We start from the raw sequence: 18,074 nt of genomic DNA, 5'->3' as shown, positions 1-18,074 counted from the left end.
GCTTGGGACTCTTGGTACCTAATTCAGCATTGTCAGAAGGCTGTACACAAGCTCAGCTCTGCTCCTCACAGGAACACAAGAAGAAAGGCAAGAGGCACTGGTAAAGAGCTGGCTCCCTTTCCCAGCACACGAGCCAGTGCTGTGGTCAGCGTGGGTTTTAGATCCTGAAGCTTTTTCAGCATCACTGCAAGGACACTGCTCCCTCCCAAGCCTGGCTTGAATAATCCCATTCACCACAAGACTCGTGAGGCTTAAAGGAGTTGTCAGCGTCTTTGAATATTTTCCTTCTTGGGAGACTTGGCTGCACCCTGTAAAGTGAAAGCCCTGAGCGAAGGATGCTGGTGGGATCCCTGCCTCCGGAGCAGCACAGCCCTCAAAGGGGCTGGGAGCACGTTTTCCGCTGCTTTCATGTGGCTGCTTACTCCTCTCCAAACATCTCCGAGGTCTCTGCTCAATGTCTGCTGTCTGGCATGCTGGGAAGCCAGTGGAAATACTTGTTTTTCACTCTGGAAGAGGGAAGCGATGCCATGAGAGAAATGCTCCTGCCCTGCCTGTCAGCACAAGAGCTGGAGGGAACAGCACTGCTCCTGGGCAGCCTCAGACCCACAGACCTTGCTGGGGTCCCCTAAATGCTGCATCACCCCAGTTAAAGGCTATGAATAGGAAAGAAGAGGGATTTTGAAGTCTGGCTGAAAGCTGTTGTGAGCTCAGATGGAATTTCCCCACCAGGTTTTAGTTAGCTCCCAGAAGGAGCCTGATTCTGTATCTCTCCTTCACAGGGTCACATCTGCAGATATGGCACCTGGTGCTGGCTTTGCTACAGGATCCTTTCCTTATCTGACCCCTTCCAAGCACCAGCTCTGAGCTCACTTCAAACCTCCTCCACTTCTACAGCTAAGTGCTAACAGCTCCCACCCATCCCTCTAGCCCTTACCTTGTCCAGATCCAAGCCTCTGGAAAAATTCCTGTATTTGCAGCATTTTCCCTCCTCCTGAGCCTTCCAGCAAGCTCCTCTGAAACTCCACGCTGTTTTTGAGCTGTCAAGCTACAAGCAGAACACAAACAGGAAAGTGCCTGGGACTCCCTTTGAACAGTTTGGGGTGGGATTTTCTGTGGCTGGTGTCACCCTGCTTTGAGTCTGTTACAACCTAGGCAGTACATTCTGATCTTTGCAGCAGATGTTGTTGGCATTTAAAGGCTCAAGATGACAAGGAATCAGTGCAAAATCCAGTGAATGCTGCCAAGATGGAAAGTAAGATCTGATCTCTGCCCCAAAAGCTGTTTCCTGTCAACAGTCCTGCCCACCCAGCTGCCCCAGGCCATGGCCCAGTGGTTGATTCCCTGAGGTGACAGAAACAAGCCTTCACACACCAAGGGTGTGTCTGCAAGTCACATCTCACTTTCTGCTGCTCCAGGCATTATTCAGACCTCATCCACCTGGACATGGACCGCCTATCAAGTTCCCATGCTGGAAAAACAAAGTGCTGCACACACAGTTGAAATAAAAGTCAGAAACTGACAAAAATGTTTAATATTAGTTTTGAAGAGAAAGTGACCGTACTCGCTTAGATGAGAAAGTAATGACTGGGTGTGTTTAGTGAGCTCTCCTGCCAACCTGTCAGCCCATGGCTGTGGCTCTCTGCGAGGTCCAGGCCTCCCCGCTGCTGCTCTCAGCGTGACAATGCAAACTCACTGGGACACAAAACACAACTGCCATGGGAGCCGGCGTGTGGAGGCTGCGCTCGGGTCTGCGTTTGGCTGCCGCTCTGGGCCTTGGCACATGTCAGCAGAACTGCAAGAGAAGGGAATTTAAACCCCAATTAGAAACCTCACTGCCAAGGGGAGCTGCAGAAAAAGGTAAGGACCCAGGTGTGGGCTTCTTTCAGAAGCCTGCAAGGGCTTGGGGGTTTTCAGAAGCAGGGACCAAAGGCAGCTCCCATGTGAATCTCTTTCTGTGGCTCTTTGGCAATTTGTAGTGGCATCATTTCTGCTCGCCACGACCAGGAAATTTCTGCTCACCCCTGAGCTCTGTGCACAGCATGAAAGAACCATTTTGAAATCCTGAACATCATCACCACTACCCTCAGAGGGCAGAGGCAGCATGGAAAGCATTGTGAAGCTGGTTGTGGAAGAAGGGATATGAGAAGAGAGCAAGGAATGTAGAAGTGAGACTTGACCCCAGCTGGTCTGCAGGGATGAACCCACCCAGGAGCTCTTGCCTCTGTGCTGGGAGGGAAGATCACTCTCTAGAGCCAGTTAGGGTTTGGCAAGCACCTCTGAGCAGCAGCCAAGTGCCTGCAGCATGGTGGGTGCAGCCACCCCAACACCCCTCAGTGCCAGTAATAGCCCTGGTGCGTTACCTTCCAGCGATTCCCACACTCATTGCACACGACGAAGGTGGTCATGGGCTCATCGGAGCTGCGGGTCTGCACCTGGGGGGGACAGAAGGGAGGTGAGAGCTGAGCATCACACATGGTCCTGTTCCTCTGGCCTCCAGGGATTTATACTGGGCTCACAAAATCAATGAGAGACCGAGGTTTGGGACGGCAAAAGGAGCTTTCCAGTAAAATCAGTCTGGTGGTTGTGTTACACACAGTACACACATACACACATCATGACCCCATTCAGCCTGATATTACCTCAGTGACAAGTTTTGGGACAGCATATTCCCTCCTCATCCAATCTGCTGCCCATTTCTTGTAGGTGACTCTGGAAGTAGACATGCCCACAGCCAATCCCTCCCCAAACTGTCCCCCAGGAAGGGATGTGGCCAGCACTGCCATGACAAACCCCTCAGTCCCAACACAAGAGCATAAAAAAAGCACTCCAGTCATTCCCATTTACAGAGCAGTCCTACATCCTGGCTTCACAGGAACACGCTCCGGGTTACCAGGTTCTGCACAGTTCCAGTCTGGTTTGTGTTTGAGCCATTAAGGAACTCTGATATTTAACCCAGATGTGATTGCTGCCTCTGACTGGCTCTTGCCAGAAACACATACTTTACTAAAAACCAGATTTTCGTGGCATTTGAATACCACAAGGCAGATCTAGACTGAAAACACTGGTACTCTCCACACTAGTCAGGCAGAACTGTGCCGAGGGGTGATTATGGTGATCTATGTGTGTAATTACCCAATGTGTAAGAGTCACAGCATTTGCATGATGCAAATTAACCATTTTTGCAAGAATGCTGGATAGCTAAATTCTGTAATTCTCCTCCTTTACTGTCTGCTTCCAACATGCTCATAAATGCCAGTTCATCTACTTGAGACATCTCGTCACCCACTAGTGATTTCACTAGAAAACAAATCAAAATACAAAAGCCTTCTGATACTGCTATTTCAAGGACACTGCTGTCTCCTGCTTAAATTCTAGGCAGTCAAACTCCAGTCCACTCCACTTGGAGACAGTGCTGTGTGCTGGGACAGCCCTGGAATGCTTACTGGGAGCACTGGCAGATCAAGGCTCCTCGCTCACCTGAACCAGCCTGCGGGATGCAAGGCTGCTGCTGAGCCAAAGGAAACTCCCTGGTCAGATTCCTGGATCTCCTTCTCTTTCCATGTGTTTGTATGTCAAGTCCAAGCAGATGCAGGAGGCTCACCCGGCACTTGCACACGCAGTTTGTGCGCAGTCACTCAGCAGCAATCTGGTGGCTGCTGGTGCATTTTTGGGTATCTGCACATTCTAAACCACTGACTCACAGCAAAGGCACATTTATCTCCAGATGCCTGGCACAAACACAGGAGCTAAAAAGCACTGGTAATGCACAAGGCTTCCAGCAGCTGGCCATGGGGAAGAAAAATCCTCTGTCTGCTCACATCACAGCTTCGTTTATTCCTTTTGTTTCATTCATTTCATGCTATTTGATTTTAAATAAGTTGGGACTTACCCAGCTGCAGGTAATCTATATTCTTAATTTGTATTTTTAATACTATCAACATGTCTGAGTCAGTTTCTGCAGCCTCTCCTCTACACTACCCACTCCTTTCTTGTCTGAATCCCAGCATTCCCAGCACCTGCCTCCAGTGTAGAACACTGCTGAACTTTTGAAAGCTTCCTCAGTGCTGCACAACTCCTGCTCTTGTACAAGTGAGCCAAAAAGTTACACAAGCTCACAGAAACATGTGCAGAAGTACATTTTAGACAGCCATGAGTGTTTTCAGTCCACCAGTAGCAAAATTTGTGCTGTGCTGCAGGGCCTGTCACAGAGCAGTGCAAGCTCATGACCATGATGGATCATGTCCTGTGCAGAGGCCAAGACAGGAGCAGGAAAACCAACCTGGGTGTAGGTGCAGTTCTTCTTCTTGCATTTCCCACAGGTGAAGAGGTCAGTCTGTGTCCCTCCTGTCTTGGCCATTTGATGCTCCCGGATTGCTTCTTTTGTCATAGCTTTCCTGATCTCTTTCAACTCATTACTGGCCATTTCCTTTCAGAAGAAAAAAAAAAGAAAATAAAAAAAAAAGGCAATACAATCACATCTGCCCAGTTTTACCACCACACCCACTAGAGTGGAAACAGCCAACAGGACAAGGCAGCCTGACAGATGGGCATTAAGATAGAAAGCCTGTTCCAATTCTGGTTTCTGGTTCATACCCAGGGCCCCGGGATGATGGGAAGGCCCAACAAACCACTCCCCACACTGCAAACCCCACTGCAAGCTCACTCCATGCACTCTGGCAGCAGCTACTGAGAAACCTGGCAGCAGCCCAGCTAAGCCTTAGGACATCCCCTGTGAGAAGCAAACCCTGCTCCTCAGGCTCCCTCACCTCCGAGGTCATCACCGCGATCTGCTCGGGGGTGATGGCCCCGCACAGCACGTTCTTTTTCAGCTCAGGATTTTTGGAGTCCTTCAGGTTGGAGATGCGGCTCCTCACACGGTTTTTGTATTTCATGTCGGTGTTCTTGATATCCTGGTAGATGCGTAAGGGCAGTCAAGGAGCCTGCAACCAACCCAGAGGCATCAAGCACTTCCCAGCCACCCGTGAAGAGCAGGGCCTGTCACCCACTGCCAGGATGGAGGTGCTGGGACACAACAGCAGTATCTGCTCTGGGAGGTCAGTGCTGGATTTGAGAGCAGGTTTATACAATCCCAAAGTCCAGAGGCTTCCAGCTTGAGCTTTTTCACTGTGCTGGAAATATTCAGCTATGCTCAGGTTATACAGTCTCCCCTTTCTCTCAGCAAGGCAGCCACAAACCCCTCCACTGAGAGACCCCAGCTGCACCTCCAACCCCACAGTTCCTAAACCATGCAAACTCCTCACATAAGGCTTATCTCACATCAACATGGAGCTTGATCCTCACTGCTCCATCCTTTCCATTGCTTTTGTCTAGATCAGCACACTCTCCTCAACAGGAAGCACAGGGAGGTTGCATGGAAGCAGAATCAAAAGCCCGAAACAACACTCTGATGGGAAGGACAAACTAGGGATTACAGTCTCTGAGCTTCCAACTCCACACTGGTAGTTCCTTAATGACCAAGGACTCAGCCAAGCAGAGCTGGAACCAGACCCAGAATCCTGACAAGCTGCAGCAGAACATTTATGCACAGACAGTCCCATTTTTCCTTTGAGCACATGGATGTCACTGCTGGAAGCATGCAGGCCCTCGAGGAAGCACTGTACAGCAAGGATATACTCTTCAATCTGGGCTGCTATGTGCTCGCAGTCAGCACCGATGGCGATGTAGTCGTCTGTAAGACAGCACAAACAGGGGCTCAGTGCCTTCCAACCAAGCCAGGCTCAGTATTTCTGAGCTACACATCTGGACAGTTGGCTGGTTTGATTCACATGCTCTTCCCATCAAATGGCATCTTGGCCTTTGCTCTTGCTACTCTCTGACTCTTTGGAAAAGGGCAGTGAGGAAAATACATTAATCTAGCTAGTCTGTGTCCTGTGCCTCTCTAGGATATGGACTGCACGAGACAAAGCTAACAACAGCCTTAGCCAAAGAAGTTAGTTTTCCAATATATTTTTCATACAATTGAAATCAAACATATATAGGCAGGAATTGAGTTTCATCAGACATTCACCTCAGTGAGAACTAACTCTACTCAGACTAACCACCTGGGAGGGCCTGGAGGTGTGCAGCAGCAGCAGGATCAAGCCTTCCTTTCTCATCCCACCTCAGAACTGTCTGCTCCTCCCCTCTTCTCCCACATGCCAGTTAAACAGCATCATACAGAGTGCATAACTGCCATGGATTTGGACAGCTAGTATGATAATCAACACCATAAAGGAAGGAAGGTAGGGCACAGCTGAGCTTAGGGAAAGGCTCAAGGGAACCCTTTCCCAGATTTCATATGGAAAGGGTTTTTCTAAGAGCTGTGCAAAGCATTTAATGCAGCATATAAACACATGCACAGGAAGGCTAGAAATAAAGACCTCATGAACTTCTCCATCTGTCATCTACATTCCTTGGCTCCAAATTAATAAGACTCTGCAGTGCTTAGACCCCAATTTTTTTAAGGGATCTGCAATGTGGACACAACCAGATGCTCAAGCTTCCAGACATGCTGAGTACCTGCAGCTGCCTCTCACTTGAGATGGCACAGTCTGAATGCAAGAGGGATCTGTTCCACCCCAGATCCAGAGGACCACAATATTTAAGGAGCACCTGTCTGCAAAGGCAGCAGAGTCTGACAGCAGATGCTGACTGGCATAAGCACCATTCCTACAAAGTCCATGTACTGAGTTACAGCTTCACTTTGTGCCCCAAGGGTGACAGGGAAGACAGCTTCATTTAACAGCGATTAGAAAAGATCTAGAAAGTGAAGCAAATCCCTGCACACATGAAAGATTAAACTTCTGCACAGACCACCCCATGCTGCAACCCTGTGTGACAAACCCTGTGTTCTTAACAGGCACTGCTTTACACATTGTCGTGCCTCCAGCTCAAGCCAGGTCTCTGTGTAAGTGTCTGAAAATGCTGCAACAGCAGCCACTTCAAAGGGGTGACCAGTGGCTAGACTGAGCTGCTGGCAGTAATCCTTTAACAAGGCTGCTCTAGAACAGTATGTCTAAGCTGAGCTGGCACTGACAGTCTCTCTCAGAATGGTCCAGGAGCTGTGAAGCACTTGAGGCAACGCAGGGCTTCCCCCAGCACTTACCATCAGCCTGCAGAGCTGCTGTCAGCATCTCCCTGCATTTGTTGCGCACAGCGTCGCAGGTGATGGGGGCCGGAGGGAAGGTGGTGATTTTGGGGGTGGTCGGAGTCTTTGGAGGCTCCTGCCTTTTGTTGGAGCTAAAAGAAAAACTTCACCTGTCAGAATGTCTCAGTTTGGGCCACTGAGAGCAGAGAAGGGAGCAGCAGGTATGTGGCCAAGCATCCTGTTAATCATAATATAGAAGCAGTCAGAACACAGTGCAAAGTCATTGTCCCAAATCAACACAGAGCACAACGTGGCAGCCAGCGCCCTCGGCCCAGACACGAGCTCTCCTGTGGACACTGCTGGCTGCCAGCAGAGGTTTAATCCATGAGCAACCCTGCCAACCATCTTGTGCTATTCAACACACATCAGCTGCTGCACCACTGGGCATCAAGCAAAAACATTACTGTTGGACACCACCAGTAACCCAAATACACTCAGGACATCTGAGACCATCAGCAATCTCCTGTTTTGGCGGTGCAGTGCAGATTCATGGTACTTCTTTCCTCTTAAACTTTGCAGGACACCAGGCCTGTAACTGCTCTCAGCAGAAAGCAAACAGAAAGCTCCAGAAGAAGGAGCTGTGCTAAGGAAAACAAAGAAAAAGAAAGAAAATGGCTCCTTCAGCTTTGATAGTTAAAAAACACGAACAACAAAGTGTAGCACATGAAAGGTTCTTCCTTTTTCCTGCAATCTGAGCAAGACACTGATTACTCATCTCACAGAAGAACACCCCTACACAGCCACACACAGCTCATACAGGTGCCAGGCTAGCACAGGACTAAGAAATACTGCTTTGCTCTCAAAAATAACTCCATTTCTACCTGTGAGCAATCATGGGCACAGGCAAGGGAATGCAAACACCTGCCTGCTGTGGCTGACTCAGTCGGGTCACCTGCCAGGGGAGCTGGATGGAGACCAGCCTGGACAATCAGCACATGACGTGGGCAGGCTGAGTCACTGCTGCGGGGTCTGCATGCAGAGAAGGAACCTCAAGGAGCAGCTCAGCTGGTTGTGCACGCAGAAAGCCTAACATCTGCACATGGTGTTAGTCAGCCCTGCAAATACTGCTGGTAAAAGATCTGGGTTAGTATGATTCACAGATGATTTTCGAGAGCTTTGTTCTCCCCCCTAAATCTAGGCAGCAGTACAGCAATTTTTTTCAGCAGAGATTGCTCTGGATTTGGTGATTTGGCTGTAGAACTCCCTGTATTTATGGCCAACGCCTGGTACCATTATTGCACAAAGAGACAGAAAGGGAAAAAAAGAAACCTCAATATTTCACCCATGGCATGCCAGCAGTATCTTCTTGAAGATCCAAGTGGCTTGACAAATTTTGTTAAGCTGGATCACTACTGCCAGTTCTTTGCCATCGAAAATAAATTTGTTATGAACAAGCACTTCCACTACACTGTCCTGGAAGGGATTAGTCAGCCCACAAAAAAACAGCACTAAGCTGGAAACCTTCCGAATCTGCTGCCACACAAACTGAGCCAGACGACTTTAGGGACTTATCCTGGGAGTTCCTGTGACTAAGGTCATATCCAGTCTGGCTCAAATCCCACAGATCACCACTGGGGCTACTGGATTTGCACAGTTCAGAACCTCACCAAACCCTTTTCAGAAACATCCATCAGTGAACCTTCAGCAATGGTTCAGGTCAAACCAAAGCAAGAACTTTGATTTCTTGTTTATATGAATGAGATTAAGCACTCTGTGAGGGAGATTGTACTGTGAGCTCACTGTGTTTTTCTGCAATAAAACCCCTTTTTACCAGCTGGTTTTACTGGTCAGCACTGCAGGAGCTTATTAAAGAACATATTTGTGTCCAAACAGCTCAAAACATTCAATAGGATTTACACTGCACATGTTACAAAAAGAAGAAACAACTTAGCCTGTAAATAATCCATTAGATGATGATTTTCTCCCATCTGGAATGTAGAAACTGCCATCAGGTACTTTTGTGCTTAAGAAGCTACACACAAATCACAGGCAGCACTCATGGGAGTGTATATACCAGAGCATACACTAAGGAATAACCCATAATTCAGGAACAACCCATCTAAAAAAATCACAGCTTCTCATGTTACATAAAATAGTTTGGAAAAATTAGACTTCCCAAAGGACAAAGGCAAGGCATACTTACAGTAAAAGGAAGAACTGAAGGAATATGGGTAGTTTGTGGCAAGGGAAACTTAAAGGAGACAAGTCCTGAAATTCCTTACAAAGGAAGACGGTAGGAAAAAATCCACAGAAGGGTGTAGAAATGGCTTTAGTAAGACAGGTTTTGATTGAGAGTAAGTTTTAAACTGTAAAGGTGAGTTATGAATTGGAAATACTGCCAAGTGCAGCTGTGGAAATGCCTTGCCCTGAGGTTTTCTAGGGCTGTCAAAGAGCTTGAAAAAAGCTTGTCAGGGACAGCTTGGGCAGAGGTTATGCTGCGCTAAGAAGGGGCTGCAGGAGAAGTTTCCCTGAGAGCTCTTCCAGATTTAAATTTTGTTTCATTTTGCAATCAACAAACAAAGACTTCCCAGAGCAAAATCCTGTGTGTGAACTCAGTGACCTCAGTGTGAGCTCAGAACATCGACTTTCACTACAGTGAGTCCTCAAACACAGGTCTTCAAACCTGTATTTGCAGAGGTAATATTTGATTTTCAGGAAGGTTCTATCTGCAAATGCTATAGACTTGAATATTAAGATGTTTATTCCTTGGGGGTGGAAAAAAGCTCAACAAGATGCATGGTAGTCCCACTTCTGTTAGCTGATGAGGAAAGATACATTTGCCTGCATACACACACATCACCCATGCACTGAGATGAGAGCTGATCCCTCAAGAATTAGATGAAACAGACTTCACAGCCATTCCAAAGACAGAAAATTATTTATTAAGGTTTAGAGGTTAGTTTAAAAATAGAATAGTTGGGAAATAGAGCTCAAACACACCTAGAAGACTTATTTCAGGAAATCCTTGTGGTTCACACTGTTCCTGTTAAACATGAGAAAGAGCTTGTAAATCTACCCAGGCAGCAAAAGTTTATACATAAAACAAAGCTCTGCTGGAACAAAATGGTGGCAAAGCAGCAGCCAGGGACTGCAAACAGAACTCAGGGCTGCACTGGAAGAAAATGCCACAAAAGGGCTAAATTCAGGCCACATATCCAAAACCTCCTAATAAAGGCAGTTTAGAGAATCCTGGAAAAGAAAACCCACATGCTGCCAGAGACAGAAACATTAGACACAGCCCATTAAAATGTACTGCACTATGGGTCTGAAACTCTACAGCACCACAGAATATGCTTTGGATTAGAGTAATGCTGTATCTAAATTCACAGGTGCCAGCTCCACGCTGGCTGGCTCAGAGCCTTCAGGTCTTGCAATGATAGCTCCAGTCACTACACAGGGATTTCTACATCTGTGCTCCAGAAAGCAAGATGAGTTTCAGGCTAAGATTTAGTCAAATATTTTTCCCTGACCGAAATGGAAGGCGTAGCCAAAATCTAACAGACTAAGAGGCTGAAATATCTGAATACAAACTGATCTCTTTGGTGTCTTGACAGCAGCCTCATCTGAACCAGCTATCACACACTGAGCAACCAGTCTGACTCCATTGCAGTCTCTGCTTCAAAGAAAAGAGACTCTCCTCTGCCAATAGATTATTATTTTTTTAGGGCAGATTAGTAGTTTATTTTGCAGGACTGGAGAAAAAACATTCCTGTTTCTGGAAGAGAGCCTGGCTCAACAGACTAACACCAGGAGCTGGCCCCTGCTCCTGGTCTAGGCTACTCTAATCCATTGGCTTCTGTTCATCCTTCACAGCCAATGGGATGCTTTGCTAGTCAGAAGATGGAGGCTGAATACACGTAAAAAGCATCAAGGATTAAAAAAACCCATAAAAGTGCAGTATCTGCAGCACATTAAGGCACAAGAGAACATCACCAGCACAAGACAGACTGCTCCACCCCACATACCCCATGATAAGTGACAAAGCAAGGAGGCAGCAAGGAGGGGATTTGCCTCTGTGCCTACAGCCAAGATCCTGTTCCGACTGAAATCCCACACAGGTACACACAGATCTGGACAGCCCTGGCTCCCATTCTGCACTGCATCACTGAACTCCATCCTGGCTGTGAAGTCTCCCAAGTCCTTTCATTGCACTACTTAGCAAATCCTTTTTTCCATTTTATGGAAGCGAGGTAACCAAAGATACCAATCATTTAAAGTCATGGAGCATCAGCAGCCTTCTCTCCATCAGCAGCTCTGGGTCAAGCTGCAAAGGCTCACCCTGAAGTGCCAAGCCTTGAGAGAGCTGAGCAAAACCAAAGAGACAAGAAAGTGACAAAGGCTGCAAACATGGAAAATCTTGCAAGCCAGCAGGACTACAGCCTGAATACTCTAAATCTTCTGTCAAACTTGGGAAATTGGCTAAATCACTTAAGAGCCAAATCTAGGAAGCACACACCCCCCCTGGGATCTGAGGCTGGGCGAAATTTCTAGAACAAAGCTTTAAATCCCATTTTTCCCCTCCCCTTTGATCACTGTCTGCACTCAACAACTGCAGTCACAGGCAGTGGAAACAGGATGCAGCATTCAAGGCATGGCAAGGAGCAAGCATGCAGCTGACCTGCCAGCTGGGGGACATCAGCCACAGGGAAAAGGGGACTTCTGCTGGGATTTGTCAAGGACAAAGAAATGGAAGTTTTACTTTAGTAATGTATCAATCAATCCCATCCACTGCAAAGGCCAAAAATAATCTTCATTCTAAGGAGTTCAAAGTTAGAAAGAAACAAAAACGCATAAAAATGCAACAAAAAAAAGAATAGGGGAATGTCCTACTACTAGAAAAAACAACACATAGCCAAGAGTAAAAAACATTAAATAAAATATGAATAAAATTTTAAAACTCACTAAAGCCACTGTATTTTTTGATGTGTATTTCTGCATTACAGTTAATTAATAACACCACACAGATCAACCTTGAAGAAAAAACACTTCCAGCATCTCTGACCAGAAATCTGACTATAAAAATTGCTGACCCAGATACTTAAAAACAAAAATTAACATAAGGTGGCTTAAGAAAACTTAAATTCTCTAACAGAGTCATCTTTGGTAAAAGGGAAGTATTACCTTTGGTCTCTTGAGTTACCAGTCTCCCTGGAGGAAGATGTTGGCAAAGACAGGCTTTTCTTTTTGTCCTCATTTTTTTCCTCAGAAGCATCTATGTTCAAAAGAGGAATAAGTTCAGAACTGGTCTTTATCCTACAGCCCTGCCTATACTCCTCAGTGTTTTCACACTACCCACTGTTGGCCTAAAGTTACTATTGTCCCAAAAAGATTCAGGAGAAAATGCCTTTATGGCCTTCCTGCTTCCCAACAGACTTGTTCCTTGTCTTCAAGTAGAAACTAATTCAAACAAAAAAAAGCTTTCCTCACCGAACTAGAGAGCAATCAGTTTCCCTGCCTGGGAGATAAGACTCCTCACAAGACAAGCCTCTTCACAAAAGTTTCTTTCAGAGGCTGCTGAGCAGGGATTAGATCAAGTTCTCTCAAGCACAACTAAAAGCAGAATTTCCAGCCAACACCAGCTGAAGGGCCAGTACGGGCTGGTCCTTGTGGAACTACAGCTTCTGATTCCCAAGTGCTGCTGAAAGCCAACAGCACAACGTTGGAGAGGACTTTCATGACACTGTAGAACAAGTTTGACCCAGAGGTAAATTATCTCAGTCTAGCCAACACACACCCAATCTAATGAGGAGGTAACAATCCAGGCAGGACAGGAAAAGAGCCCTTTTAACACTCATCCAGCCTGGCAAGAAATGGGAGCCCATAACAGGGAAAGCCTCCCCAGCTGGACATGGTCCATGTGAGTTTATCTCCAAGACGGTGAACTAAGATCCTTCTCCAACTCACCACCCCAAATCCATCCCAGCACTTCCCTTCCTGAGCTGCTGCAGGAGGTTGACAGCACCCATGGTGTTAATGCCACGCAGAGCACAAGTGGGAGCAGGGGGTTCAGAGCACAGATATTGTTTCTACAATAACGCTGCTAATTATTATGTGATGAGTTGTAAGTTAGTAGTCCTGAAGCCTTCAATGCTCTTCCAATGATGAGCTGGCTAAACAGGAGCTAAATCTAGAGGGATGCATGATAGGACACAAAACTGAAAGACAGAGAGGGTGGAATTGTAAAGGCTGGTTTGCTAGAATGTTTATTCAGATCAAGAGATAAGCTCTCCCAAAAAACTCAGCCTCCCACTGAAGGCAGCTTGTTCACAAGCTGAATCTGACAGGAACATGCTGATTTCCTTACCTAGAAGTTTCTTCCAAGATTTGATGAGGGATTTGGCAAGTGATATCACTTCTTCATCTGTGCTCTGCTTCCTCAGTGCATTCACCGACATCCCAATGCGGGTGGACTGCAAGGGAACAGCCCAGTGAACCACTCCAGAACAGATTCAATATTAGTTACTAACTGAAATCTCAAATAATCACGACAAAGTCAAAGCCATGACAAGATAGGAGTATCCAAAGGCTTGCAGAATGATTCTATGACCCTTACAATTTTGGAAGAGCGAGGTGACATTCTCCAGCTTGCACAACTGAACAGAAGACACAGCCAATCTCCCACAAATCCCTTCCCTACACACTTGTAAGTGACATTCAAGCTTAGAGTGAAAAATTCCAAGATGCATCACAAACTCCAAATTGTAATTCTGCTCACTCCTCCCCAGTGTTCTAAATATCAACATTACAAAGAACTTCTCCCACGACTGCCCTCTGTGTTTGCTACTTTAACCCAGTCTTTCCTCTTTTTGCAGCCTACAAACAAGATTTGAGCAGTTACACACACAGTGACCCAGAGCTCTTTAACTGCCAGTCCAAAACCCAACTTCTGCACTATTTTGTTGGATTTAATGTTTATTTTTATTCTTTGCATGACGCAAGAAGTGTGAGGAAATCGATTAAGTTTATTTAGACCAAATTTTGAACTCATCCAGATGTAAACTTAAGATTTTTACCATAACTGTGCAACTCACCTGCAGTAAATCCAAAGTCATAGGCATACTTTTCAGTTCTTTCAGTAAATCCATTGCACCTTCCTGGAAAGAAAAAGAGAAAGAGAATGAGTGCCTCAGCTTTTATTAAAGAAATTCAGTAGCTTGGGTATAGACACAGAAAGTTGAATTCAAAGGGAAAAACACCAAGTGTTCCCTGAAACATAAGCAAGTGCACTGTTGGGTGCTGTTCCAGACAGACAGTAGATCCTGCAACTTGAAGGCACCTGAATCATTGGAATGGGCAAAACAGAAGACCACTGGAGTGCTACAGGTCCTTGCTTGTGTGTGGTGCAAGTGCAGCACTAGTTTATTATTCTTACTTAGCATGCTGAACATTTTTAACACCTGAAAAACACACTCTGAATTACAACTGTCAAAAATCCCATGTAGCTGTTTCCTAGTTTTCATATTAATACCCCACATTCTGCTCAGGAGAAAAGCTGAGACCAGGAGCAAAGGCAGCAAGCTGTGATGCTGAAGAGTTGGTCACTTGAAACTTGTTCTGTGAAGTCACCTTACATCATCTCTACATCTTAGAACCAGGAAAATTCTGATGAGGAATCTGTAGATACCTAAACTGGCAGTCACTCAGAGAACTGGAAATCACTTGTCTCCCTCTAGCATGGGCCTGTCTCCATTCAGCTGGCTCTTTCCTCCCAACCCCCTTCCCTCAAACAAGGCTTCCAGTGTTCACATTTAGCAGCTCATTTACAACACCACCACTCCAAGCCCAGTTGCAGCACAAGGCCCGCACAGCCACCATTGTAAGGAAGTGAAGTTGTCTGCACTGCCAGCCCTGTCCTCACATCCCGTCCTCCTTACGCAGAAGGGCCGCTTCCAACTCATCCCAGGAAGCAATCCAGCTGCAATCCACCCTACAGAACAGATGCCCAAATCAAAGCAGAGTCAAAGCTTTCAGCGTGCACACAATCAACTCACAGCAGCATAAACCACACACCTTTACGTACCCAGAAGGACTGACTTCCCCTTCCTCCAGCCCTGAACACCCAAAGTGACCCGGTGTGACTCCAAATGGAGCCACTCAGCACAATGGCAGCAAATGAGGATCCACGGAAAAACTAGAGCAACAAACAGGTACTCCAGGAAGAGTTCTAAGACTAGCCAACACAGAACATGCTGCAGTTCAGCACTAACTCAAATGCCAGCCAAGAGGAAATGTTGCATACCCCTCCTGTAAGAAGCTGCCTCTTTCCCAATGAAGCTGGAAGCAAATTCTGCAAAGTTGCCCCTTTCCTATTTCAACACTGATGCTGAAAACCTGCCACCAGTGAGAAGAGACATCACAGGCTGTTCTTTAGCCCAAACACACTTCCCTGGGCTGTTCCAACAGCGACACAAGTGACAGTGCTTGCTCTACCCACACCTGACAGGGTCAGTCCAACATCCAAAAGTTCCTGTGATAGCAGCATCCATCATCCCACCACAGGAATACCACACTCCTCTAATGCCTCCTCCTCCTCACCCATCACCTCCCACTCCCCACAGCCCTTCCCAGCCCCAAAATCCCTCACCCCTACCCCAAACACAGATGTACAGCCTACCTCCTTCACAAACCCCTGTCAGCTTTCTGCCTTAGCACTTGCGTGACGCTGTGTTCCTACAAGCACTGATATATCCCATTAAGCCGGAAAATACCGGCTCCTGTCCCCCACAGGCTGTCACACGGGTCACAGCACAGCCTGCGAGACTCCCCGAGTGCAGACAGCAGCTTGGCCGGCCCTCCACACTCCAGAGGCCACGGCAGTGAGCAGCAGTGCCGGTGTGGGATGGAGATGCAGGAAGCAAATCCATCAGCACCGGGGCTTTCCCCGAGGGCAAACCGGAGCCCCAGGCCGGTGCTGGTGGGGACTCCCCTTCCAAAGGGTTCCCAACAGGACAGGGGAGAAGGGCTGAGGATGCTCTCCAGAAGGAGGGCAGGCAGCGCAGGGTGAGCCCCGCAGTGCTGAGATGTGGGCTGGGGATGCCGGAGGCCTGGGGTGGGGGGGCTCAGTATGGGGACTGGAGGCTCCCACAGCACCCAAGGGGGCACACAGGGCTGCCCGCCCAATAACTGGCAGTGGGTGGATCCCACACCTCCGCAAAGGATGGGGAAAGGAGAGGGCGACGGGGCCTGCGGGAGGGAACCCCACTTTAAAGGGGGGAGCGTCTGCTCCAGCACGATGTAATGACCGGGGCGGCACTGAAAGAGAGGCTCCCAAAATGGGGTCTGGGGAGGGGGAGGCCCCTGACAATGGGCACCGAGGGAGAGGTCGGGGTGCACCAGCGCGGCAGCGAGGAGGGGATCCTGCGGAAAGGAGGGGGCGCGTCCGCCAGACAAGAGGGGGGCAGGGGGCGGCCCCCCACGCCAACCGGGCTGCGGGGGCCCTGCCGCCGCCACTCACCGCGTTCTTCTTGGCCACCATCTTGTCCAGGCGCCTGGCAATGCGCACGATCTCGTCCTCCCCGCCCATCGCGCCGCTCCCCGGGATCGGTGCCGGGGCCGGACGGGGGTCCGGGCGGGGGGAGCTGCGTTCGGTGCCCGGTGCCCACCTCAGCCCCCGGTGCCGCAGTCAGGGCGGGCGCACGCCGGGCACGATGGGAGTTGTAGTCCTGGGGACGCCAGCTCCACCCGCCGCCTGCCGGAGCGCAGCTCACGGGCGGGACTTCACCTCCCAGCGTGCCCCGCGGCCGTCTCGCGCGGCGCCGCCTGGTCGCCGGGGGCGCTGTGGGGGCTGCGGTTCGGCCCGCGGAGGGGGCTCGGAGTGGAGCCGGGGCTGAGGGACCCCCGGTCCCCGCCCGCGGGGCTGTGCCACGACACGGCAGGAACGGCCGTGTCCAAAAATGCTGCAGCGGGTCCGGAGGAGGCCACGGAGATAATGAGCACCTCTGCAGTGGAGACAGGCTGAGAGCTGCGGGGCTCAGCCTGGAGAAGGGAAGGCTCCGGGCAGACCTTTAAAGGCCCTTCCCGTGCCTAAAGGCGCTCGAAGAAAGGTGGAGAGAGGCTTTGGACAAGGAGTGACAGAGCGAGGGGGAACGGCTTCACACTGACTGAGGGCAGGGTTAGATGGGGTATTGGAAAGAAATTTTTCCCTGTGAGGGTGGTGACAGCACTGGCACAGAGTGCCTTGAGAAGCTGTGGCTGCCCCTGGATCCCTGGAAGTGTTCACGGCCAGGTTGGATGGCGCTTGGAGCAGCCTGGGATAGTTGAAGGTGTCCCTGCCCATGGCAGAGGGTTGGAACAAGATGAGCTTTACAGGCCCCTTCCACCCCAAACCATTCTGTGGCTGTGACTGTTGTCCATGGCTGTGCTGAGCCCTCGGAGCAGTGCTGGATAAACTACTGGATAAAGTGGATAAATGCTCCCTGGATAAACCGAGGCTGTGCCCCTCATACGGCCTTGGGGACTGGACAGCAGTTACCAGTGGCGAGAGGATGGGTGTTTTGGGGGGGCCAGGCTAGACCCCCTGTAGATGGCACTCGCACACTGTGCAAGGGCAGCGCATCCCCCGGGAGCTGCTGCTGAGCGCTGTCACTCCCTCCAGCTGGTTCCTGGCAGAGGGAGAACTTCCATGCACAGCCGCCTGCACAGCCCTCGCCAAGAGCCGATGTTTCAGAGAGGGCCCTGACTGTGCTGGTGAAGAGCGGCCGTGTCCTGCCCTGATGGAGCTGCAGATCATGTGGAAGCACAGGGATATGCTACGTGTGGCCTCGGGATGCACAGTCAGGTCTTGGGAACCAGAATTCCCGGCACTCATCTCCAACTGCACTCTGTCCTGGGGCAGGCTGAGTCACTGAGGGCATAATCACAGAATCACAGAATTGGTAGGGTTCAAGAGCTTGGAGATCGTCCAGCCCCCCTTCAAAGTCGGAGTCAC

General features: G+C 48.9%; 1 protein-coding gene across 2 annotated transcripts; it reads right to left on the bottom strand.

Annotated features, from left to right (window-relative positions):
• Positions 1–1,496: 1,496 nt before the first annotated feature.
• Positions 1,497–16,800, bottom strand: TCEA2 (transcription elongation factor A2). Of its 2 annotated transcripts, XM_053992836.1 has the most exons (10): positions 16,602–16,799; positions 14,179–14,241; positions 13,452–13,557; positions 12,269–12,359; positions 7,106–7,239; positions 5,633–5,689; positions 4,767–4,921; positions 4,280–4,426; positions 2,361–2,432; positions 1,497–1,792 (listed from the first exon to the last, which is right to left on the bottom strand). In XM_053992836.1, exons 1-10 carry the CDS (start codon positions 16,668–16,670, stop codon positions 1,784–1,786), a joined length of 903 nt encoding a protein of 300 aa, XP_053848811.1. In that variant the 5' UTR covers positions 16,671–16,799; the 3' UTR covers positions 1,497–1,783. The 2 variants fall into 2 exon arrangements, with proteins under 2 accessions (XP_053848811.1, XP_053848810.1); XM_053992835.1 differs by lacking the exon at positions 1,497–1,792 and having other exon boundaries at positions 2,316–2,432; positions 16,602–16,800.
• Positions 16,801–18,074: the final 1,274 nt, after the last annotated feature.

Source organism: Vidua macroura, chromosome 17, assembly GCF_024509145.1.
Source record: "Vidua macroura isolate BioBank_ID:100142 chromosome 17, ASM2450914v1, whole genome shotgun sequence".
Taxonomy (NCBI): domain Eukaryota; kingdom Metazoa; phylum Chordata; class Aves; order Passeriformes; family Viduidae; genus Vidua; species Vidua macroura.
This window is presented reverse-complemented; position numbering and strand designations above follow the sequence as displayed.

Coding starts and splice junctions, on each gene's coding strand:
- TCEA2 (XM_053992835.1), bottom strand. CDS start 16,670: ATGGGCGGGGAGGACGAGATCGTGCGCATTGCCAGGCGCCTGGACAAG. Junction 5,690..7,105: donor AGCAGCTCTGCAGGCTGATG/GTAAGTGCTGGG, acceptor GCTGTCTTACAG/ACGACTACATCGCCATCGGT. Junction 2,433..4,279: donor AGAACTGCACCTACACCCAG/GTTGGTTTTCCT, acceptor TGTCCCCCCCAG/GTGCAGACCCGCAGCTCCGA.